A 25,977-nucleotide genomic window follows, 5' to 3' on the forward strand; every position below is an offset into this window, starting at 1 on the left:
TGTTTCTAAAAAAAAAAAAAAAAAGAATTGAGACAATGTACCAAATGAGAACTCAATAAAGTTGCTGATAAATTGCTATGAAATGTTAAAAACCAGAAACGGTATTCATGCTGATAAGTTATTTCCTAGTTGATTCTCGTGTGGAAGGAGTGATTTAACCTATTTAATTTCACCTTTCTTTTCCTGTTAAAGCTTTTCCAAGAGTGACAGCTCTGGCTACTGCATAAGAGAGATTTTTTTTGGTCGGTTTTCTTGTAAAACTGAAGATTTTTATGTATTAAGTCATTTATTAATGGATGCATTTTCCAACTACTGCAAATCTCTGTGAAATACTTTTACACAGAGGTGTGGTGTGGAAGGAAAAAAAAAAAATCAAAGCTGGTATATTAGGCCTCGAGCTTCATAGCAGTTCAAAATGCCAGCTTTCCCATCAGACAGTCTCTGTTACAGCAGGCAGGCCACCTGTATGCTGGTTATCCCCGCCTTCTCAATTTACCCCCAGCTAATCAAACTCCAGCTATCACTGCTCCCTCCATAAAGAGCCGGGTTTGAGGCAGGTCTCCTTCTCTGCAGGGTTCCAAGATGGCCACTACAACGACACACCCACAAGGGAACAAACATTTCACTCATTTGCAGTACGCAGGAGATGTTTGTTGTTGGCGAAGCCACTTCACTGGATCCAGACGCCCAGTTCTCCTTCAGCATGTCCAAAGGGCCTCTAACCTGTCTCCCATGAAGCCACTCAAAAGGAGAAAAACCAGTAGAAGCTTATGGTACTTCTCTGTATGCAAACAAAAGAAAAGGCTACCTTTTATCCCAGTTTTTGCCAGTATCATCATTAAACTTTCTCAATATTTGCTTTATTGTGCCATTAAATTGTTCTACCAAACCGTCGGTTTCTGGATGGTATGGAGTAGTACGAATACCTTTTACACCCAGATGATCATAAAGACTTTTCATCACTTGTGACATGAAATTGGTACCTTGATCTGCCAGAATCTCCTTTGGGATACCAACTCTGGAGAAAAGGTCTACTAAACACTGGACAATGTGTTTGACCTGCAGAGAACATAATGAATAAACATCTGGATATCTGGTTGCATAATCACAGATGACTAATGCATATTTATGGCCATTACTGCTCTTAGGTAAAGGACCTATGATATCCATGGCGATTCTCTCATAAGGAACAGTCATTATTGGTAATGTCTGCAACTGGGCACGGTCTAAAACTTTAGTGGGGGCTACTAATTGACAGTTATGACACGTTTTGCAGAATCCAACCACATCTTTATATAATCCTGGCCAATAAAAATGTTGAGCAGCACAATTATATGTCTTTGCCTGTCCTAGGTGCCCTGACCATGGTACAGTGTGACCCAAATGCAGACTAACTGAACGGTATTCTTTTGGCACAAGTCTGGGTTCATCAATGTTCGCTGGATACAAAAAGTTTATCCTTCATAATGAGAGGGTTTCCTGCTAAACTTTTGAACTCTACAGTACTCTCTTTTTTACCATCTTTGTGTGGTTTATTAAAGAGACGTTCAAAGATGGATCGTTTTCTTGACTCTCTTTAAAGTTAACTTGCCACTGGAGATCAATAAATGGAGTTAATGGCAATGTAGGTTCAATAAGTTTTGACTTTTTGTTTTTATTTTTCTCCTGTCTACGTTGTCGTTTGGATTTCCTGATTTTACTTCCTCCTTCATACAAATCATCTGCATCTGGCAGAGGTGCTAAGCCATTTATTATGGAACGTCTGATGACAGCACAGGAATATGCCACAGAGTTTTCTTGAACCAAACTGTCTAGGATTGGTAAATCTTCCCCTAGGATAACATCATATGCTGATTTAAAACGCCAACAGTCAACATAAAAGCTTGGCTTTCAACTTCAATAGTGACGTCTGCAGTTGGATATTCTTTCTGACATCCATGAACACAAGCAATGTTTACAGGCTTGCTAAAGTTAGGTAGTACATTACTCAACAAAGAAGATTTCACCAGAGTTTGTGAGTTGCCAGAGTCTCCAAGAGCTTTTACAGCTTTCCCATTTATCATCACATCCACCAGATGTTTATGTGGAATCAAACCACATAAGAAAGTTCATAATTATGTTCTTTGGAAAGTACCACACATAACTCTACTGACTTAGGTTTTCTTAAAAGACATAAAGAAGCTTTGTGACCAGGCTGCTGACAGTAACAAATGAGGTTATACTTTAAGCTGGATTGTACAGGTTTCTTACCAAGTTGCCAACATTAGTTGCATCTGGAGATTTTACCTCCACAAACCTTGGTCTCCCCACAGTTACTCTTGACTTTGAAGGTTGTCAGTGAGCAGCCAGGTAACGTTCAGCCAGATCTGCAGCTTCCTCTCCTGTTTTTGAATTGTTCTCCTTCAGCCATGTGCGGATGTCTGGTTGAAGCACACATAGGTACTGCTCCAAGATGATGGTTTCCCCAATCTCTTCTTTACTCCGACTGTCAGGCCGCATCCATTGCTTGTAGAGTCCCTTTATCCGACCGTAGGTTTCACGTACAGTCTCCCCCACTGGTACACTGGTACTTCGAAACCGGTATCTGTAGGTCTCTTCTGTCACATTAAACTTAGACAGCACAACAGCTTTAATAGAATCATAAGAATCAGACTGGTCTTCATCCATTCCAGCATAGGCCTCTAGAACTTTTCCAGTCGCTTTGGGAAAACTGCTTCTGTAGAAATGTCAGTCTGGACCGACGGCTCATCATGTTTATTAGGAACCTCATTTTGTAGCTTTGGCAAACTGGAACCACTTTCAGTTTTTTTTTAGGTCATTTAATTAGCTCCACTTCCTTACAAAAATTAAAAATTAATAATAAATAATAAATACTTTGTGGTATTCTCATTTATTAACGTAACTATTTTAGTTGTGTTACCATCCCCACGCCACTAGAGGCAGTAGTAAACCCGAAAAGATGCAACAAAAGAGCAGATTTATATGTACACAAAAGCTACAGAATTTGTTGAAAACTGTGAGCTGCGCTGAAGTTAATTAAAGAGAAAAGTTCAAGTACATGCTGAGAGTGGATCTCGTTATGGAAACTGACTGATTTCTTTTAAGTTTCATGATTTGTGATGCCTGCTGACAGAGGGGAAAACTCATTTTTGAAAAGTAAGACATAGTAGAGAGACTAAGCATGTTTTCAATATGTAGACTTATAGCATTAACTTTTCTCTCTGACAGTTTTAAATACAGAGTAAATATTTCACAAATTTTCCCCCAAAACAAACACAACTGTTTCTATTGAAAAGGAGCAATTAGTCTGTTATTTGTAGTTTTTTTTTTTCCACTAGTGTGCACACAAAAACAAAAATGAACTCCATCCTCACTCAGAAATATTCCATTCATGATCATTGCAGACATGAAATCATCTCAAATGTTCATGGTTGAAACTCCAGCAAAATGTCTCATCTTCAAAACCGTGAGGAAACAGTAAGAACAGAATTAGAGCCCAAGGTAACTTTCACTTCTGTTCATCTTTGCTTCCATTATGGTTTTAAAATTAACACGGTTCTCATTTCCATTGTTGTGTAACACCGTGGTCACTGCTTTTATTCTCTTTATCAAACTCCATATCTGAGAGTAACATTGAGCAGGAGGAAATAAGTGAATGTTTAAATTTAAAACCAACCTAAAATAGGCTGTGATGCCATTCTGGAAGTGTGATTGTGGTTGCAGGAACACGTGGGTCTGGGAGGATCCAGCTGGTGAATAACTACTCAAAATGAAAGATGCCAGTTCTTTAAATATGTTGCAGTTAGTTTTTCCATGTGGTTTCTCGGCTCTCATGGTGTTTTCATTTTAATTCTCCTGGTTGTTGTTTCCAGGAAACTGATTAACTTTCTTTCGTTTTTCATTATGCGTTACTGTCTTCATTCAGAAAATAGACTAACAGGTTCAGAGCTACACAAATAAATACATCAGGATGGATAAACCTCCCGCATCCAGACTGGTTGAGGGGAAATTTTGCTTTTCGAGTGAGCCGGAGGGAGTGGTCAGACCTAAGGTGTGCATATTTCCACACACATGAACTGTGAGCATCGCTAAGATTAGATCGTGCTCCGAAGTGTAAAAATACTAACACGTCATGTTGCATTGGTATTTTGTGCAGAAGTAGATTATCTTGGAATATTTTCATTTTTATCTATTTTAATATTTCTGCAGGACTATTTTTTTTGTCTTGCTGTAACTTTTGGTTAGAACAGCCAGAATAATTTTTCTTGTCTTATTGCAGGAGCTGGAATTCATACTAAGTGGAATAAAGTTAATTGGCTATTTTGAAGCCATCTTTGAGCAGCAGCCTCCGATTGAATGGTCTCTAATGAAGAGCACGGATGAGGTTGTTTGGTCTGCTGTCATTGAAGAAGGTACCAGTGCTTTTAACTACAGAGGCGATCCACACTTTGGCATTGAAAGGAATCTTACAGGACGGTGGTTTATGACTTGTCCTTAGGAGACTGTTTACATTGAAGAGCCACTGTGTGTATTTCACATTGTGCTGTCCTGAATATTACTTATTCTGTTAAATATATTTGTATATTTTTCAGGACATATTCATGTAGTATTTGTAATGGTAAAAAAACAGACAGGACATGTAACTACATTCTTTATTTTCAAGTAACTTAAAAATATAGTGCTGATTGCCACAACTCCTACTGGTTTCCTTGTTTTACCCTTGAAACTATTATATGTTGTTTTGTCCTTTGCCAGTAATTGCCGCTAAAGCAATTTTGTCAACATAAAATTTAAAAAAACAAAAGTTACAAAAATCTTATGAAGTTCTATTACGTGCTTTTAATGATTTCATCCCTCTCAAAAATGTCTTAAATTTCTACTTTTTATTCATATTTTATTGAGGCCAAAAGGATTACCAATCATTCAGTGAAGTTAAACTGTCCACAGGGATTTTATGCTGGTTTGTAGTTTGATTTTTGTTAGAACATGGACGATGTCAGTCATTTTCTTTTCTTTTTTTTTTCTACAGACGACTGGTGGGCTGCATTAAAAGAAAACCAAGGGAAAAGAACCATATGTATGTTTTTTTTTTAGCTTTTAGTTAGATTTTCTATAATATTTTTCAGGTTTTCCAGTGTCACTAACATTGTAATCATTTCTGTCCCACAGGTGAAGGTGAGAGTGTTCTTACGGTATTCATCTTTTGGCCACTTACTGGAGAAAAGATGGATTTAGTTACTAAACAAAACTTTTCTGGTTAATTTGTGTCATTTTTCCAGATGAAGCAAAAAATGAGACAAAGATCCATCGGGATCAGGACCTGTCAGAGTTAGATCTCCTGCAGGTCGCTGAGAACTTTGGGTCAGAGTGGAGGCAGGCAGCCATCTACTTAGGCCTACTGAGCAAAGACCTGGATGACATCCTGGAGACAGAGAAGGATGTGACCATGCAGAAGCATAAGATGCTGGAAAAGTGGAAGAACGGAAGGGGGCAAGGAGAAGCTACTGCGTCTGCCCTGTTGGAAAGTTTGAAAGATATGGAGGACTTGTCCAATAACTTTCGCAACATTCTCAAAGGTACTGTCTAAAGATTTAATCCATTCTTAAGTTTTCTAAAGATTTCAAAGTAATACTTTAAACTTTGGCTTCTTTGGTGGATCAATGTTGAGCCATTTGGTGGATCAATGTTGAGGCATTTCATCTGTCTACAGCACTGCATTGTGCAAATTCTGCTGAAAAATTCATAATATTCCAGTAGTAAATTACTGTTACTGTTATACAACCCATCGCTATCTTGACTGGATGAATTATTATGCTGCTATGTTTACAGCTTGCCTGGTGTTGCCCTCCTTCTCTGTCCCCTTTCATTGACTTTAGCCCAATATTTGATGATTTATCTATCCAATTCATAATTTTGTTGTTTTTCCTCCAAACCAGTGTGCGAAAATATTTAACAAATGTTCACAAAATACTGAAAAGAGGCCTGTAACTTTTGCAGCTCCCAACAAGTAAAGAGAAAGTAACTTAGCCAAACGATTGCAGATAATGAGCGCATGGACGAATAAGCTTCTACATAAAAAATAGATTGAACAAACTGTGGAACATTTGTCGACTGCAGCAAGGATCTCAGGAGTTTGATGAAGTGTCATTGACAAGTGGACCAAACTTCACCTCTTTCATTTTTATTTTCTACACACCAAACAATAACTTTTGTGTTTACATTCTAAATGTGCCAAAATCCATATCCCATTACATGTTCATGAAGGTTTCATTTGTGAACAATGGCAGGTCAGTGGCAAGTGAGGTGTGTGAATGTGTGTGTACCATTTTAGGTAAAATCCTGTGGAATATTTAGCAAAACAGCATTAAAACAGATTCATATGCCATCGTTTACTCATCATGTGAGTGACTCAGTGGAAAGATGAATGCAACTGGGTGAGTCTGGCTGTGTAAAGTGATTTGTGTGATCAGTATAATTGAAAAAGTGCTATGTAGAAATTTGATCTAATTACCATTTATGTTCACCATGTTCTTTATATATCGTTTTATCTATTACAATTGTTTTTTCTAGCACTCGGATTTTATACACCTATTAACTGCATATAATAGATGCAGGGGCGCGGTATAGGAGGGAAAAGTGATGACAATTCTAGGGGCCCTGACCAACAGGGGCCCCTCCACAATTTAATTACTTATTTTTTGTTCATAGAAATAAAATAAAAAAATTGGGGCCCTGTCAATTACAAAATTAATCATGCTGTATTTTCAAAGATGGTTTTTAGCAGTAAAAATTTTATGTTCCCACTCCTAGATCAAAAAACACACATCCATATTTTCCCTGGACCCCCCTATCTGTGTTATCTGTGTTCCTGCGTGGAGCGCTTCAGAGTGACGTCAGTGGAAGACACGAACGGTTGTGGCAGTTACTATGCTGCTAATAAAAGTTACAAAATCAGGTTTTCAAAAAAAGAGGGGGAGAGAGAGAGAAAAAAGGCAAGAGTGTTAATTTATAACCCAGTTTTTCTCCAAGAGAGGTGGGTAGACTGTGTGAGATTATCAACCATTTAGCATAATTAGCTTAGCTACAGACTGCTGTTTGCCTCCATTTCACTAGCATTTAATGAATTAAGGAAAAAAATTACCAACATATTCATATATTTATCTTGTACCTTTTACCACTTAACAACAGATGAGTCAGTCAACAGCAGCTCTAACCCATGTCCCTCCTGACCAGTCCTCTCCTGAGTGAAATTAAAGCTGCAGTATGTCACTTTTATATAAATATTTTTTCCACATATTTGTTAAAACTGTCATTATGTTGTGACAGTATGGTATGAGAGGTAATCTGTGAAAAATCTGTTTCCTCTGCCTTCTCCCAGTGCTAGAAACAACCAGTCAGAGGCAGGAGAGTTTTAGTGCTGTCAATCACAGTCTCATGTGGTGCTGCTCATCCTTCCTCCCCCTCGATTTGTGCCATGCTGCAGCTAGAGCTATGCAAATTCAAACTGTGAATGCTCAGTTTAGTTAGCATAGCTACCAATGACGGCAGATAAACGGTTTCTTGTAACAATAAGTTGTTTCTCCACCATTAGCACATTTAGCAGTGAGTGAATGAGGCTAATTGACAGCGCTAAGAGCGTCCTACTGGTTCTGATTGGTTGTTTTGGTCAGAACGGTGCATTACTTTAACCAGTAATAATAATTCAGGAAGGAGATGGAGGAGATTGATTGTTTTCACAGATTATCTGTCTCATAACAAACTACTACGACATGGTGACAGCTTTAACAAATATGGAGAAAACATATTTTTTATTAGTTATATACTGCAACTTGAATAAAATGCAACTACATAGCATTTTTGAGAAGTCTGGATTGCTTTATGTGTAGTTGCACATTGCTTTTGACTGTTGCTCATGGGGAGAGACATTTCAGTAATCTAAAACTAATAGAAAAAATTTAAGCAACCTACTTGCATACTGGATGTGGACTGTTGGATGTTAAATTCATGAGCAGTAAATATTGTGCTAATTATCAGTGTTGAACCAAAGAGAGCAAGGCAGATACTAGCCTTTAAAATTGTGATGCTTTTTATGGGTCAAATATACTGAAAAAATTGTAACAGCAGCTGCGTGGGGGGGCCCAAACAAATTTTTTGTCAGGGGGCCCAAGATTCCTGGTGGCGCCCCTGAATAGGTGTATTAAGTTTTTTATTGTGTACCAGACAAGAATAAATATGTTCTGTTTGTAAAATAAACCTGCCTGATGTATTAATTTTGTTCTTTTTCAGGATTAACATTTATTAGATAAAATTATCATCCTTCAATAAAAGTGAAAAACTTATAAGAATCCCAGGGAACTGGTAATCTGAATTTGATTTTTATTATTAATTGCACTCAATTTTGTAATACTTTTACTAAGTAAAAATAAAGGATTTCTTTTTAGCAATCGTCATTATTTGTAGAGAAATTTTATTTTATCTCGTATTTGAGTACAGCTTTTCAAGGAGAATATGCCACTTGCAATATCGCGACCGCGCTGACGTTTCGCTTTAAAGGATTCGAAGCCTACAGGAATCGGGGTGGATCAGGAAGTGTTTTTTTTTTTTTAAGTTTAGTTTTGTTTTGCAGGCTAAAGTTTGGAAACTTCAGTATCGAACAATGGCAGGTCAGAGAACCAACTTTGAAATGTAAAGACGGTACTTATGCTGTGTTGTATTCAGAATTAGAATCAGCTTTATTTGCCATATTTGTACAGAAAAACAAGGAATTTGGTTTCGGTTTCGGTAAAACCGTCGTTGCTTACTCCTGCCAACGTAAGCGACGACTCTTGCTTCCTTCTGTTATCTTAAAGAAAACGACATTTTTTTACATTTAAAAAACGAGTTTTATTTAAGGTTTTCTACATTAACCCTCAACAGTCCTGTATCATTTTGTGTTTGCATTGGGTTTATTTTAACTATTTTATCTTGTTGGGCACTTTTTTTTCGTTTCTTTTTTGTTTATTTCGACGCGGGGACAGAAATAATTCCCCTAGCCTTTCTTTCACTGCAGTACAGTTTTATGATTTGAGAATAGGATGCATTTTGTTGACTTGACTAAATAACAGTATCTAAATAATGATTACTATTTTTTCCCATGTCTTTGCAATTACAGGTATGGAACTACGGAGAGTGGCATCTCAATTTGTGGTCAAGGCGTCCGGAGCAGTACTTCATCAACTCCTGGACCGCCTTTTAGAAGACGGTGTTTTGAAAGATGAAGAGAGATATTCAATACGTAAGGAAATGCTTACCAGAGCCAGTAAGGCACGTCGTCTCATTGACTGTGTGATCAAAAAAGGACATACAGCCAGTAAAAAGCTGATTGATCACCTACAGAAGATAGACCCAGTTCTTCACCATGAGTTGGGTCTGACCAGTGCTCAACCTGGTATGTCAGGTAAGAGGAAAAAATGTTATATTTAATCTTATCCAGACCCATAAACGGTTCTTGGAATCCTTGGCAAAGATACGTAAAAAGCATAAAAATTGATGGATCTTTTATTGGAGTATAACATTGTCTTAAGGCACACGCCTGTCCACCCAAAACCCTTAATGACTCCATTCAAATTCTTAAAAGCTTTGTTTAACTCAATAAAACTGTAAAAAAAAAAAAAAAAAAAAGCTTCAGTAATATTTTTAAAACGCTACGGGTTAAAAAAAAAAATCCTGTATCCTGTAAATGTCTACAGATAATAGATATAGTTGTGAAAAGAAGTATTTCAACAAGTACAGTAGTGAAGATATTAAGAAACTATATTTATTGTTTAGTTCGACCAACACCTTTTGTGCCAACTGTGGAAGTGTTCTCAAAAACCGAAAGAAGAAGGAAAAAAAACAAAAAGGAAAATGAACAGGTCAGTAATTAAATTATGCAGTATGAAATACGGGCTGCACAGTGGTAGCACTGTTGCCTTGCAGCAAGAAGGTCCTCGGTCTTTCTGCATGGAGTTTGCATGTTCTCCCTATGCATGCGTGGGTTCTCTCTTGGTACTTTGGCTTCTTCAGTCCAGGTTGACTGATGTCTTTGAATTCTCCTTAGGTGTGCATGGTTGTTTGTCCTGTCTGTCTCTGTGTTGCCCTGTGATGGACTGGCAACCTGTCCATAGTGTACCCGACCTCTCACCTGTCCCGTTGACTGGTAGAGATGGGCACCAGCACCCCTCGCAAATCCACAAGGGTTAAGCATATTGGATGATGGATGGATGTATAAAATATCCTTAGTTTGAAAGATCAGAGTAAACTTTGGCAACATATTAGTGAATTTAATGGAACAGGATCATCTCATGGATGCTTTTTCACTCCTACGCATTGTTTTGTGTTAACAAAATAAATCAGTCAGTTCTTAGAAACCAGCATTACATTTTTTGCTTCCCTTGCCTATTTGTCATTCGTCTCTCAGGTCTATCCTGTGACCCGAACCTCCTTGAGGAACCGCGTAGCTCTGCTGATCACTAATGTCAAGTTTTCTGAGAACTTAATAATCAGAAGGGGAGCAGAGAAAGATGAGGAGAACATGGAGAAACTGCTTTCTAATCTGGGATATGAGGTGGTGAAATACACAAACCTCACTGGAAAGGTACTTTATTCTAGACGGGAGATTAAATGAAATAGATTCTTGTCTGATTAATTAATTAATTATTAACTGGTGACATGATTTTCTGTCTTCTTTCAGGCGATCGATGAGGCTTTAATTGAGTTCACTAAACATCCCAAACTAAAACACACCGACAGCGTGTTTGTGGTTATCATGTCTCATGGGCAGCTGGGGAAAATTCTTGGGGTTGACTGGAAAGAGGACAAACCAGATGAATTTCCAATCGACAACATTTTCAAACACTTGGGCTCCAAGGGCTGTCCAGCGCTAATAGATAAACCAAAGGTCATCATCATAGAGGCCTGCAGAGGAGGTGATTCAGATCTGCTGCTGCAGAAACCAAAGCTCACTGAGAGTTAATGTAAGGATCTCGTCTCACCTGATTACCTTTTTATGCTTCAGAACGAGGAGGAAGGGTTCTGGTCAGTGACAGTCCAAACACAGCGGATTATTTTTCGCCACCTGGAGACCTTGAAGCAAATAAGTTTCAATATTTACCTTTGGAAAAAGACTTCATTTGTCTTTTCTCTGACATGCCAGGTGGGTTTAAAGTGAAACATTAGATAAATTTGTTTGTAATTTCATTACTTTTTAATACTTGCTCATCTCCCTCCAGAAATTATATTCTTCAGACAAAATCGGGAGTCTTTCATCGAGAACATTGTAAACGTTTTCAGGACAAAGTCATATCAGAAAGATATTTCCCAGCTTTTTGAAGAGGTAGGTATGGTAAACAAAAATGTTCAGTGTGAAGTAGGCACAAAATATAAAACAAAACAAAACAAAAAGTTTTTTAAAAATATTAGCTTAAATTAATCACTACAATTAAGCAGAAAAATAGCTCGTTACTGATTGATGCTGATTTAGTCTTGAAAGATTTTCTTAATTGTTTCGTCCCAACAGGTTGTCCATTCCTTTACACACACTGGATTTCTTGGTCGACCACAGATGCCAGCCATAATTAGATGCACATTGATAAAGCACTTTTATCCCCTTACGGGAATCAGGTATGTAGCATCTTGTTGAAACTCATAATCTTAACAAAACGCTTCAGTCCTGTGCTTAGAAAAATGTCCATGATGCTTCACAATAGATAAATAAATATTGTTAAGATGATATACTATATTTTTATTTACTATGAGCAACATGCAAAATGTTTTAATTGTCTTTTTAAAAACATATGTAATGAAAAACGGCTCTACATTAGCTGCATTTCCATTACAAATCTGGGAAAATCTTTGTCGATATTGTGAGGATGTCAAAGAGACAATTTTGCAATTGCAGAGTTTCCATTAAACAAGGAATTAAATCACACACAAATTAGCTTTTTCACATAAGTCATTAAAAATAATGGTAGCAATGAATGAAAATGGTTACAAGAGATATATTCATAATTCAGGTGTTTTATTCAGGTTTTAGAGCAACAAACCCCTTATACTTGGGAGTGGTTACATATGGGACATTTTGGGGAAATTGTAATGTGCAATTTTACAGACGAGCTATGGATTCAGCATATTCGAATGACAACTATATGTATGTATGGAAGCTCTTGTGATGCCAACTGCACATAAATCAATTAATCGCACGACAAATTAAACCTGTCGACCTCATTTTAATTATCGGCTTTATTGTCTCTTCCTGTCTTTTTTTTCTTTCTCTTGATGACACTGAATGAAAAAAGGCTCAACTCCGGTGCTCTCCACTGACCCTCCCTTCCTATTTCCTTAGTGTAATGTCTAGCTCACACTACACGAGTTGTCGGCCGACTGTCGGCCCATTTTCAAAACCTGAGAGACACATTAGCCGACAGAAATCCCAGGTATAACGGTTCAATCGGGTTCGATTGTGCCGTGTCCAACAATGGGCACAAAATAATGGCTACAAGTCCAGTTAACTAATTTTAAAATCGGGCATTAATCAATGCTTTACTAGAGTCCTGACTGAATGAAAATCATTATAACCTATTTATGTCACGTTAACGAAGAACAGCTGAAAACCTACCGGGTTTATCAACTGCGGTAGCAATTTGGCTCCAACTCCTCTCCTTGTCATTTCTATATTCTTTGCACGAAACGTTGAATAAATATTAATGTTGTTTACGCATATTATCTCCAATGTCAGCTGTTTGGGATTCCCCTCCGTAATTTCCCCTCAGAAAGCGAGGAGGAGAGTCCGCGCTTTCTGATTGGCTACCTGTCACATTCAACAGGCTCCGTTAAGCTCCCAGTCGGGTAAAACCCCTGATTTAGATCGGAGCGGCCACGACAATCTACCGTAACACACCACACACTACAGGATGATCGGTTATGAAATCAGCAGCGACAATCTTAGATCGGCCAATCTTAGATCTAAGATTGTCGTAAGGGGAAAATAGGGGCAACAAATCGTGTAGTATGAACTACTGCATCAGGTAGTCAGATGTGCCCATCTTCTCTATTTAAATCTAGTGCTTACTGAAGGCCAATACAGTATACAGACTTCATAATCTGCACTCTTTTGGTTGAATGCAGTATTTATTGCCACTTTGGCTTTATGTTGTTTAGTTTTTATTAAAGTACATTTTTTGTTAATGGAGACTGAGAATCCATTTTATTTTTGTTTTTGGTTGTTTATCAGTTCCAGTGTTATGTGTTCTTTTAAAAATAAAGTGTATCTATGATGGCAGGAAATTGCATGCATTATTAGTCATTTCCATTAAATCAGTGTCAAAAGGTCTTGAAACAATATTGTTTATCGCAATAATTTTTTAGACAATCGCTCAGCAAAATTTGTTATCATGACAGGTCTACTCCTACTACTTCCTGTCATCTTCGAAAAATATGTTTCCATTGCAGTTGTGCAAAATATGTCCATGTTGATAAGACCAAAAATATCACCTTTTCCTAACATAACACTTTTTTTTTTTTTATCAAAAAACGTGGTGTTTTTTCGAAATTGCCAGGTTTCCATTAACCCTCTCGCTATTGTGATAGTGCTGTTGCTATGGCTCTGTTCTGGAGTGATCAAGTCCAGTCCTGGAGATCTTCCATCCTGCAACTTTTTGATGCAATCCTTCTCTACCGCACCTGCATCAAATGAAGGTCTCATTAGAATACTTTTCATACAGATCATACAGTTCATCTACGGTTTTTCATTACTTGGTAGACAAATAACTCAAATTTGGTGAGGTAATTTCAGTGTTTTTGTTAAACTGAAGAAATAAACCTGCCATCAAAACAAGTTGTTTTAAAGAAGCCAATTTTCCAAATACTTGAATTTACTAAATACTAGTCTGTCTTAAAGTATGCTAAGATGTATCAAAATTTAATATACTTACTACACCTTTTCCACTCAGATTGTATCTTTACCTTTCAGAGATAGAAGTGTCTTTGCGATGGAAGACGAAGGTAGAGTAATTTTCAATCACTCCTTTGTGTCCTTTAAGCTTATCTCCTTTTATCAGAGTGCAAATGCATTTCTACATCTATGTTACAGATTTTACTTACACTTATAATGAATCTATTTTTTGTAATACCTTCTCTCTTCACTGCTTTCTACATAATTTACCAAATGGCTCGAGGACGCTTGCTTTGTCATGACAACATGGTTTTACTTCAGTGCTAGTGATAACCATCAATAAAGAGTTAACTGCCCTCAACACTTTGACAACTAAGATCCAAATAAGACATTATGTAGTGGAATAACTACAATAATACAATAACTACAAGTGGAATAACTGTAGTTATTAATATTGGGAAATATTATCGAAACATTAGCATGAAAAGTTCATAACACTTGAACTTAGTGCAATATTCATATTGCAAAGAACAGTTTGGAGTGCAATAACTGTTGGCTATATTTGTGGTTATTTTGCGTAGCTTTGCTCTCATTATTCTCTGATGGCCTATAGGCAGAAATACTTTCTAGCAGCTTTACATGAAGGTTCTTTATTAACTTTGGGATGTTCACATATATTTATGTTGAAACCTCAAGCATTTTTGTTGCTTCTTAATGTTGAAAACATAATAATTACATATTATTTCTACAGACACATTTACAGATACATTCTCAGAAAGTGAGGATAGCTGCTATGGTAAGCACAAACCATAGCACTTTGAAGGTTTAATGCTTGGGTTACATTAGATTATTTTTTAATTGTCTGTAACATGTCAATTTATTGAACAAACAGGAACATCCATTAAGGACAGCTCAGAAGAGGAGGAGCAGGAGGAGGAGGAGGAAGAAGAAGAAGAAGAGGAAGATGAAGAGTGTGGTGAGAAACACACTTTAAACCACCTAAACAGACTCTATACTTTTACTCATTTGGGGAACCTGGTAGGAAGTTTTAAACCAGTTTGAGGCTATTGTGGATGAAAATAACATCTGCCTGCAGATATTTGCTTTGCTTCACCTGAATTTTGCTTTTGAAAAAGCAGAAAAGAAAAAATAACTTCTCGCATAAAACTTAGTCCTAGATGATTAATGTAGTTGTTTATTCTAGTTGTTACAGGAACAAATGTTTTTACGAGACTAAAATGCATGGCCTATACTCAGGATGAGTCAGCTGGTTGATGGATTTGATGAGCATTGGATTGTTACTGCACCTTTTCCAGATTAATATGAAAGTTGTATGAGTTGTATGATTTTTATAAGGATATACTTTTTTATTATTTTTTTTCCTTCTGGCATTATTTGTGTACATGCTCATCCATTATTTCATTCATTTTAGGGCTGCAGCTAACCATTGTTTTAGTACCGTGATTGATTATTCTGACAATCGATCAATCGGATAAAAAACTAAGGTTGCAGTGTTTTATTTTGCTATGTTTTAAATATGAGAGACATTTCTTAAAGGATAACAAAACTAAAATGATGCATTATGATCATACCAGTGATTTCTATAGGGCAGCAAATAGGACAGTAAATACTACAGCAGGATGTTTACTTGTCATTTCTTGATTGTATTCTCTAATGTTTTCTTAAGGATTGGGAATTGTTTTTTGTTTTTTTACATTTTTCTGTTGTTTATTCTGACAGCTCACAACTTCCAGTTTAACTGTGAAAAATGTGAAGGCATCACTCAGGTGAGATTCGAAACCAGATATTTCCTGCTTGTATAGCTTAATTTTGTTCCAACTTCCCAATAACCTTAAAAGCCTCATCTTCTCCCTCTTTCACCCATCTTTATTTTACTATTTTTTCATATTTATGGTTATGCAAATAAATGACTGGATGTTCTCTCCACAGACCCACGGCTCAGAGCTTGTTACTCCACAGAGGATTTCAAACAGATGTTTCCAGTGAGTGAGACACACCATCCATGCAGTAGAAACTTACTTATTAATCGGTGCCATCACTCACGCTGTGTGTCTGTGTTTAAAGAATGCAGCTGGAAGCAGAAGGCTCATACGAGTGTTCGGTCACTGGTCTGGTTTTTGAAGCAAGCGAGCCGGTTCTGGTGCGGTATTCGGTCCTATCCTGGTCCAAGTTTGACTCGTTCTTATCAAACTCCTGGAAATTTGCTGGACCAATCTTCGACATTGACACTGTCAACAAGGAGGCGTCTGTGCTCACATCCATCCACCTCCCCCACTCTGTTTGCTTAGCCCGTAAGAGCAACAGCGACCGTTTGTAACCTGTGATTAATAAGAGTCGCCGCCATAAAACTTTGCTTCATGTCTGATATTTTCTAGAGTCTCCTGACAACAGTGTGCTATTCAGGATCTTGCATGTTGTTGATGAGGCTTTCATCGAACCACCCTCAGACTACTCAGGTAGCCACGTTAAGTGGAGCGTGAGGTCCCTGTCCCCTGTGTGTCCCATCATTCCAGCAGATGAACAGGCTGAGTACCACGGTGCGGTTCTGATCTACAAACGGATCAACACCAACAACCACATCTTCCATGTCTACCTGGCCCTGAATAATGTTTCTGCCATTAAAGTAGGTACCATTTACCTTGGTAGCGCTATGGACACTAAGTGATTTCTTATAAGTTTTAACTGACATTGGTTTCATGATTTGTGATGCCTGCTGACAGAGGGGAAAACTTTCTTTTTTTTTTTTTTAAGTGAGACACACTTTAGACCAGTGGTGTCCAAAGTCGGTCCTAGAGGGACGGCATCCTGCATGTTTTATTTCTCTCCCTAGTGGTAGTAAACTCCCCAGCAAGTCAATGTTCTCCTTAGGCCTTCTAATGAACCACCATTTTTTAATGCAGGTGTGCTAAACCAGGAAGAGACCTAAAACATGGAGGAAGCTGGCCCTCGAGGACCGACTTTGGACACCCCTGCTTTAGAGTACCCAGATAGCACAATGAGTAAAACGGCATCGAATCAATGTCAGGCAGAAACATTGAATCTACGTTGAAGCCTGGCATTGAAACAGAATTGAAAGTGATCAATGACTTACATGTTGAATCAATGTTAGGGTTTCGACCATAACTGCCACCATATCAATGTTGATTCAACCATCAACTGATTGTGGATCTACATGCACATTCAGGTGGATTTTATATTGAATAAGTTAGGAATCAACTTTGATTCAATCATCATCCAAATGTGGATCTGCATGCATATTTGGGTTGATTTTATATTGAATGAAAGGTAAGGAATCAATGTTGATTCATGTATATTTTTTGGTGTGATAGGTCTACATCATAACATACCACTAAAAGTTTCTTCACTGATGTTAAACACACAATTTTATTGGCAGATGATGGGTATCATGGGTATATGTCGTTCAAAATTCTTACATTAACACATTTCCAAAAATGTGTGTACAAAAGGTTAAAATGACAACATAGCATTTATATAACATTTTATTTAAGGAAACAGGGATGGATCTGTAAACATATTTGACTAATTTTTGATCGTCAGAACAACATTCTATTGTCTGGAAGAACAACGTCCATGAGGTTAAGCTTTGTACTGTATGAACAGGGAAACAGTACAAGTTGGGGTAACAAGTTTAACTGGTTGGCGTCACTTTGGTTCCTTGTGATGCCCTCCTCCCATTCTAGCACGTAATGAAGCCACTTTAACAGTTTCACTGTAGTCCTCAAGAGTCAGCTTTGGGTCAACCTGCAGAGCAGCAGCTGAAAAACACAAAAATAAGAGTGAAGAAGGTGCCGGTTAGAAAGATGATAAACACTTCAAAAGTTTTGAACGACATTGAAATATTAAATAGTGTACTGGTTTTAGGTCTGAGAACAAATAAAGCATACGGTTCCTCATGTTCACTCACTGTTAAATTAATAAGGACACGCTAATGAATTCATTAATATTCATCTTAATGTTTGTTGACGTATACAATTACATTTACCTATCAAGATGCAGCATAGTGTAGCATTTATGATGCTGCACTCGTTAACCCTTGTGCGTGCGAGGTCTGAGGCAAACATAGAGGACTGTGGCAAATGATACAAGTTTTACGTGTGTGGGGTTGGTTGGACCCCATTTCTAGACGAGGGTTAAAATGAGGGAATCAATATTTAAAATAAAGGCTGTTTATCAGAAAACCTAAAGATAAAACTCAGGGATTATCAGGGTTGTATTCAATATACAGACAGAAAAATAGTGCAAAAGGTGATTTGTATTGTAGTAGGAAAAATTATTTACAGTACCATCAAATAACTGGTTCAATCTTCCATTAACTACAGACATTTCCAAATAAGTTGATTAAATTAATTCAAAAATACCCATATGCTGAAAATGATCCCACACAAGTAGTAATAGTCCAGTTCAGTTTAACCAGTTACCAATGCAAGAATCAACAGACTGAATCAGTCATTAGCAAGTTTAGATCAGTGTTTCAGCCCACCTGCCTTACATATTTTAGGCGTTTCCTGTCCACCACACCTGGATTGAATCTGTGGATGATTAACAGCCGTCTGCAGTTCCTGATGGCTGCAGAAGGTCATGCAATCATCTGAATCAGCTGTTCTGGAACAGAGGGACATCTAACCATAACATTAAGCACATCATAATAAAAAATGAAAAAGTGATTTACAATCACTACAATTTACAGCTCACCGGCAGCAGCCAGCCATGAACTTCCTTGTCCACCACATGCTCTCCCAGACCAAACAATAGGCCCCGCCCTATTTTAAAAACTCAAATCCCACAAAATCTCGCAGGATTTCATACTTAGGCCTAGAGTGGTGGATAGGATAAAAAAAATACAAACGGAGACCTGACCTCAATTATTAAAAATATCTGGTTTGCCCCAAAATATCCAGGATTACTATTGGCACAAAACAATGCAGTTATTTTTCAATAAACATATTTAAGATCAAAGTAATACTGCCAAACTTGCCATAAAAATGCTCAGAGTAGAATTCAATTCAGAAGCCGGTTGCAAACAAGCCAGCAGCAAAGTGGCTGTTTGGTTGGGACAAACCACCAGAGTAAACAGGGGGAGGCAGACTGTTCTACTGTTGCAGTGACTTTTAGATGTTTTTGTGTCAACACATTATGCACAGTCAGTAATAATATTTATAGACTAGTAAGAAATTGTACAGAAATGAATCACAACCCACTGTTCTCAACATGTAGTGCTTAATTTAAAACATAATTAACCCCCACCTAGTAATAAAATGTTATGACCCAGAGCTCAAGGAGGGCGAGGGGAAGGGAGGCGGGGGGAGGGGGTGAAAAGTGGAGAAGGTTAGTAGGGAGAGATGGGAAGGTAGTAGCAGAGGGGAAGAGAGGAGGTGAGAAGGGGGTGGGGGCAAGAAGGGAGGAGGGGTGCAACAAACAGCATGCTTGGATTCAAAATTGATTAGCAGTTTTTCCCAACACTGGTCCTCAAGTCAAACTGACCTGTATGTTTGCAATTCAGCAAAACCCTGTTAATCAGCCATCAATTAAAATCATGCGTTCTCAGTGTACCTTGAGGAGTAGTGTTGAAAAACACTGGATTAGATGCTGGCATTTCAACTATTAGAATTCGACCAAAAATCAACATTGATTCAATGACATCTTTTCAACATCAGTTATTTGGCTAGAATTGGATGATTGTCTGATGGTTTATCAACCATCAGTCATCGACCTTAACCCTTGTGTTTACAAATGGGGTCCAACCAACCCCACACACGTAAAACTTGTATCATTTGCCACAGTCCTCGCACGCACAAGGGTTATCCATAAATTCAACTTTTGTGATCATAATTCAACAGTGAAGTAACATCTTTTGCAAACAGACCAACAGCGAAGTGGCTATGTGTTTGGGACATCCCACTCATGTAAATAGTGGGAGTGGACCACTTCACTCCTTGTAGTAAGTTGTAGATGTTTTTGTGTCAATATATCACACACAGTCAGTGATGTTTTTTATGGACAAGAAAGAAAATGTACAGAAAGGAACCCACTATCCTCCACAGGGATTAATTTAAAACGTGATTATCCCCGCTCAATAATAAAATGCTGTCATCCAGAGCTCCAATGAGGAGGAGAAGACAGGAAGGGGTGTGGCAAAACAACACACATTGATTCAACATTGATCAGACATTGGCATTTCATTCATTAGATTTCAACCACAAAACAACATTGATTCAATGACACATTTTCAACATTGGTTACTTGGCTAGAATTGGATGGTTGTTTGATGGTTGATTCACCATCAGTTGTCGACCTCAACCAAAAATCAACCATTCTGACTATAATTCAGTGTTGAATTACCATCATGTGGTATCTGGGTAGGCATGTTTTCAACATGTAGACTTATAGCATTAACTTTTGTCTCTGACAGTTTTTAATACAGAGTAAATATTTGACTGATTTCCCCCCAAAACAAACACAACTATTTCTAGTTATAAAAAGCAACTAGTTTATTTGTAGTTTTATTTTTCCATTAGTGTGCACACAAAAACAAAAACGAACTCTATCCTCACACAGAGAAATATTCCATTCATGAAGTAATGTTCATTGCATTCATGAAATCAGCTCAAATGTTTATGATTGAAACTCCAGCAAAATGTCTCACCTTCAAAACCGTGAGGAAACAGTAAGAACAGAATTAGAGCAAAAGGTAACTTTCACTTCTGTTCATCTTTGCTTCCATTATGGTTTTAAAATTAACACAGTTCACATTTCCATTGTTGTGTAACACCGTGGTCACTGCTTTTATTCTCTTTATCAAACTCCATATCTGAGAGTAACATTGAGCAGGAGGAAATAAGTGAATGTTTAAATTTAAAACCAACCTAAAATAGGCTGTGATGCCATTCTGGAAGTGTGATTGTGGTTGCAGGAACACGTGGGTCTGGGAGGATCCAGCTGGTGAATAACTACTCAAAATGAAAGATGCCAGTTCTTTAAATATGTTGCAGTTAGTTTTTCCGTGTGGTTTCTCAGCTCTCATGGTGTTTTCATTTTAATTCTCCTGGTTGTTGTTTCCAGGAAACTGATTAACTTTCTTTCGTTTTTCATTATGCTTTACTGTCTTCATTCAGGAAATAGATGAACAGGTTCAGAGCTACACGAATAAATACATCAGAATGGATAAATCTTCCATGTACAGACTGGTTGAGGGGACGTTTCGCTTTTCAAGTGAGCCGGAGGGAGTGGTCAGACCTAAGGTGTGCATATCTTCATGTTCATGAATTATGAGCGTCATTAACATTGGATTGCGCTCCCAAGTGCAAAAATACTAAAGCATCAAGTTGTGTGCAGGAATTTTGGGGAACTAGACGATCTTGGACTATTTTAACTTTATCTTTTTCAATATTTCTGCAGGTCTTTTTTTTTTGTCTTGTAACTTTTGGTTACAACAGCAAGGCTAAATTTTCCTGTCTTTTTGCAGGAGCTGGAATTTACACTAGCTGAGATACAGTTAATAGGCTTTTTCGAAGTTGTCTTTGACGACCAGCCTCCATTTGAATGGTCTTTAATGAAGAGCACGGATGAGGTCGTTTGGTCTGCTGTCATCAGATCAGGTACCAGTGCTTTTAACTGGAGAAATACACACTTTAACATTGAAAGGAATCTTACAGGACAGTGGTTTATGACTTGTGCTTAGGAGAATGTTTGCACTGAAGAGGCACTGTGTGTGTTTTGTATTGAGCCATCCTGAATTTGACTTATTCTGTTAAATACATTTGTATATTTTTCAGTAGATTTATTTTAAAGACATATTCATGTCGTATTCATGCCCCTGTTAAAAATACAGACAGAGCATGTAACTATATTCTTTATTTTTAAGTAACTTAAAAATATGGAGTTGATTGCCAGAACTTCTCTGATACTAGTTTACTTGTTTTATTTTATTTCGAACAGACAAAAGTAAAATCAAGAAAGAAGAAAAAAAATGATAAAAGTTAAAACAAATTATCATGCCCAAGTGACATGCAATACTATCTGTTCGAAAAGGAGCAGGTAGAAGATACAAGATCTTAGAAGTTCATACTCATCAACTTCTAATCAATTAAATGTCGACATTTGTGTCTTTAACCAGAAAGACACAAATTATTTCCACCTTACATGATATTTAAATCTCACATTCTCATCTTCAGATGTACAATTATTTAAAACTTTTTTATATCATCAAAATTCCCATGAAATGGCTATTTGTCCTTTTTCCATTTGTCCATTGTTGCTCAAGCAATTTTCTCAACATACAATTTAAGAAACACAAAGTTACAAAAATAAATTTTATCAGGTTCTACTTGTATGCCTTCTTTTTAATCTACATGACATTTTACATCTGACCAATGATTTCATCCCTCTCAAAAATGTCTTAAATTTCTACTTTTTATTCATATTTTATTGAGGCCAAAAGGATTACCAATCATTCAGTGAAGTTAAACTGTCCACAGGGATTTTATGCTGGTTTGTAGTTTGATTTTTGTTAGAACATGGACGATGTCAGTCATTTTCTTTTTTTTTTTTTCTACAGACGACTGGTGGGCTGCATTAAAAGAAAACCAAGGGAAAAGAGCCATATGTATGTTTTTTTTTTTTAGCTTTTAGTTAGATTTTCTATCATATTTTTCAGGTTTTCCAGTGTCACTAACATTGTAATCATTTCTGTCCCACAGGTGAAGGTGAGAGTGTTCTTACGGTGTTCATCTTTTGGTCACTCACTGGACAAAAGCTGGATTTAGTTACTAAACAAAACTTTTCTGGTTAATTTGTGTCATTTTTCCAGTTGAAGCGAAAAATGAGACAAAGATCCATCAGGATCAGGACCTGTCAGAGTTAGATCTCCTGCAGGTCGCCGAGAACTTTGGGTCAGAGTGGAGGCAGGCAGCCATCTACTTAGGCCTACTGAGCAAAGACCTGGATGACATCCTGGAGACAGAGAAGGATGTGACCATGCAGAAGCATAAGATGCTGGTAAAGTGGAAGAACGGAAGGGGGCAAGGAGAAGCTACTGCGTCTGCCCTGTTGGAAAGTTTGAAAAAGATGAAGAACTTGTCCACGAACGTTCGCGACACTCTGCAAGGTACGGTCTAAAGATTTCATCCATTCTTAAGTTGTCTAAAGATTTCAAAGTTATACTTTAAACTTTGGCTTCTTTATTATTAGTGTTGAGGTGTACTAAAAAGAGGCCAAAAGTTACAGGCCTCTTTTCAAAACACTGAAAAGAGGCCTGTAACTTTCGCGGCTCCCAACAGGTACAGAGAAAGTGCAGCATGGAGTAGCATAGCCAAATAATTAAATGTTTTTTTCTTTTCTGTTGTCTGCTTTCAGATTTAATGAAAGCAAATGATGAGCCCATGGATGAATAAGCTTCTACATAAAAAATGGATTCAACAAACTGCAGCAAGGATCTCAGGAGTTTGATGAAGTGTCATTGACAAGTGGACCAAACTTCACCTCTTTCATTTTTATTTTCTACACACCAAACAATAACTTTTGTGTTTACATTCTAAATGTGCCAAAATCCGTATCCCATTACATGTTCATGAAGGTTTCATTTGTGAACAATGGCAGGTCAGTGGCAAGTGAGGTGTGTGAATGTGTGTGTACCATTTTAGGTAAAATCCTGTGGAATATTTTATAAAACGGCATTAAAACAGATTCATATTATGCCATTAATTACTCATCATGTGAGTGACTCAGTGGAAAGATGAAGGCAACTGGGTGAGTCTGGCTGTGTGAATTGGTTTGTGTGGTCAGTAACTGAAAAAGTGCTATGTAGAAATTTGATCTAATTACCATTTACGTTCACCGTGTTCTTTATATATCGTTTTATCTGTTACAATTCATTTTACTTGTGATGCAATTTTATACGCCTATTAACGGCATGTAAATAAAATAAAAGCAGCTATTTTTTTTATTGCGTACCAGACAAGAGTAAATATGTTGTATTTGTAAAATAAACCTGTCTGATGTATTCATTTGGTCACAGTCTAAAAGCAACATTCGTCTTAAATGATCTCCAAATCAATGTAGAGTTCTGAAAAAAAAAAGTTATTAGTTTTGTGAATCAGCATTGTTGTTTTGCTAATTTTAAAAAAAATCTTGTTATATGAAGCCTGTACTTATTAGGCACTTATTTTGACTGCCAAAGCACTGGCACTGGAACTGAAAATCTGATGCTAAGTTTGCATGGAGTTTGCTGCATGGCCAGCATAAATAATCACTCTTTACATCATTAAGGGCACCAAACACTAAAACAGGAGAGAATGGCTGCAAGAGACGTATATTAAAACTATATTATTTGTAAGCAAATCGATTTCATAAAGTATTTTCCTGCCCATCCATTGAGCAGTCTGCTAAGTAAGCCTGAAGAAGAATCCTGAAATTTGGTCTTTTTCAGGTTTAAGATTCATTTGGAAAATGATTACCCTTCAAAGAAAATGAAAAGCTTATAAAAGTCACAGGGAACTGATAATATGAATTGGATTTTTATTGTTAACTGTACACTACTTGGTAACACTGTTAAGTAAAAAAATAATTGTCAGTTGAGCTGAGCATTTAAAGCATTTGAATTGATTAGGAATCTTATTTTAACTAAAGTTGAGTGCTTACTCGAGCAAAGGGGTTTTATGATATTAATGTGAAAGATTATTATTTATTTTCAAAAACAAAGCCTATCCGTGTGATCCATGGGAGAAGGAGGACGGAGGCCCCAGGTTCAGGTGCTGTATCAGACTTCCAGAGGAGGAGGTGAATAACTTTTGCTTAATTTCTACTCTTTTTGGCAAAGTCTCGACCCTCCCACAGTTTTCCTGAGACACTCAGGAAGAGCATGGCAGATGTCATGGTCGGCCAACCGGGTGACCATTAGCTCCTCACTTTGCTAAACCACACAAAAAAAAAAGAAGAAGAAAAAAAGCTGTTACACCAGCGACCCGCCAGAACCGCGCACACGGTAAAAAGCTCAGGCGGGCTTCACTCGACCCGTCCGAGAACTACGGGAAGGCTAAAATATTATTATTATTATTATTATTATTTTTTTTTATTATTTTTATTTTATCTAGCTTCACTTCATAGTCACATTTAGCCAAGTATACTTGCTGCAGCGAGGTCCTTCTCCATTTAGCTTACAGAAGGAGCGCAAAGCCGGCAAACAAAAGTAAACTGACCAATAAGGTTTAGAGACGTTGGGCGTGCCCACTCCAAAAAAGTTATATATATATTTATATATATAACTTTTTTTCCCACTTAAAGGGTAATTTAAAGGTATGCACAGTATGTACAGCTTCAGGTGCTACTGGTCCTGTCAGTAAAACATGAGACAGCTAAAATGTTAAAAAAAAAAAAAAAAAATCAAGCTCCACTGCCTCCTGCCTGTGGTTCTACAGGCCATAATTTGATTGTTTTTTGTAAGAAATAATAAAAACACAATTCTTGACTTACTGGCCAGAGCACCAACATGTTTTACCAGCCCCCTTGTATAGCTCTCCATAGGTAATATCACTGGTGGTTTAGTAAATGATTTACACCCAAATAAAACATGAACATTTCCATACCAAATTATATGGTTTCAGATTCATGATGACGACCAATGTTTGAATCCCATGAGACAGAAGAAGAACAAACCTCACTACAAGACTTACACAGCTGTAAATCTCCACAAAACCTATTTTTTTTTCTTTTTATTTATTGAAAATTATTTTTACTATTCCATGGATCCTCCTCACAAAACAAAACACACAATTTCCTTTTTGCTGCAAGAACACACAGCTGTTTTTTTTTTCGTTATCATTATCTTTACTGTCATTTCAGTTTGATCCATTCAGCCAGTTTTAATATTTGTCACTATAAAAACAGTGAGTTCATGTATTCCTGATTGGTTTGTTGAATATCTTGTCGCCTCATGCTGCCATTGCTCTGTGGTCCAGTATGTTTTGATTTTCCCCCAAAACTGTGATAGTTTTTGCTGTTTTCATTCTTACTTCCTATTTGTGGTCTGTAGC

At 37.3% G+C, this 25,977-nt stretch overlaps 2 protein-coding genes and 1 pseudogene across 2 annotated transcripts; 2 read left to right on the forward strand and 1 right to left on the reverse strand.

The window, feature by feature from the left end:
• Positions 1–242: 242 nt before the first annotated feature.
• Positions 243–2,759, reverse strand: LOC148155861 (zinc finger and SCAN domain-containing protein 30-like; annotated as a pseudogene).
• A 688-nt stretch (positions 2,760–3,447) lies between these two features.
• Positions 3,448–5,587, forward strand: LOC148155862 (uncharacterized). The gene is made up of 6 exons (XM_088012135.1): positions 3,448–3,501; positions 3,941–4,051; positions 4,280–4,412; positions 5,030–5,077; positions 5,170–5,175; positions 5,280–5,587. Exons 1-6 carry the CDS (start codon positions 3,448–3,450, stop codon positions 5,585–5,587), a joined length of 660 nt encoding a protein of 219 aa, XP_087868261.1.
• Positions 5,588–8,830: 3,243 nt separating this feature from the next.
• On the forward strand, positions 8,831–23,935 carry LOC106909012 (uncharacterized). The gene is made up of 20 exons (XM_088012136.1): positions 8,831–9,436; positions 9,808–9,893; positions 10,439–10,615; positions 10,712–10,946; positions 11,036–11,173; positions 11,250–11,353; positions 11,537–11,640; positions 13,988–14,019; positions 14,661–14,705; positions 14,802–14,885; positions 15,650–15,696; positions 15,860–15,912; positions 15,995–16,221; positions 16,306–16,553; positions 21,064–21,189; positions 21,414–21,546; positions 22,506–22,553; positions 22,648–22,653; positions 22,728–23,054; positions 23,303–23,935. The coding sequence occupies exons 1-20, from the start codon at positions 9,115–9,117 to the stop codon at positions 23,338–23,340; spliced, it is 2,580 nt and encodes an 859-aa protein (XP_087868262.1). The 5' UTR covers positions 8,831–9,114; the 3' UTR covers positions 23,341–23,935.
• The last annotated feature ends 2,042 nt before the right edge of the window (positions 23,936–25,977 follow it).

The sequence above is a fragment of the Poecilia mexicana genome, unplaced genomic scaffold (assembly GCF_051168715.1).
Source record: "Poecilia mexicana isolate PSO_F unplaced genomic scaffold, ASM5116871v1 scaffold_13, whole genome shotgun sequence".
Taxonomy (NCBI): domain Eukaryota; kingdom Metazoa; phylum Chordata; class Actinopteri; order Cyprinodontiformes; family Poeciliidae; genus Poecilia; species Poecilia mexicana.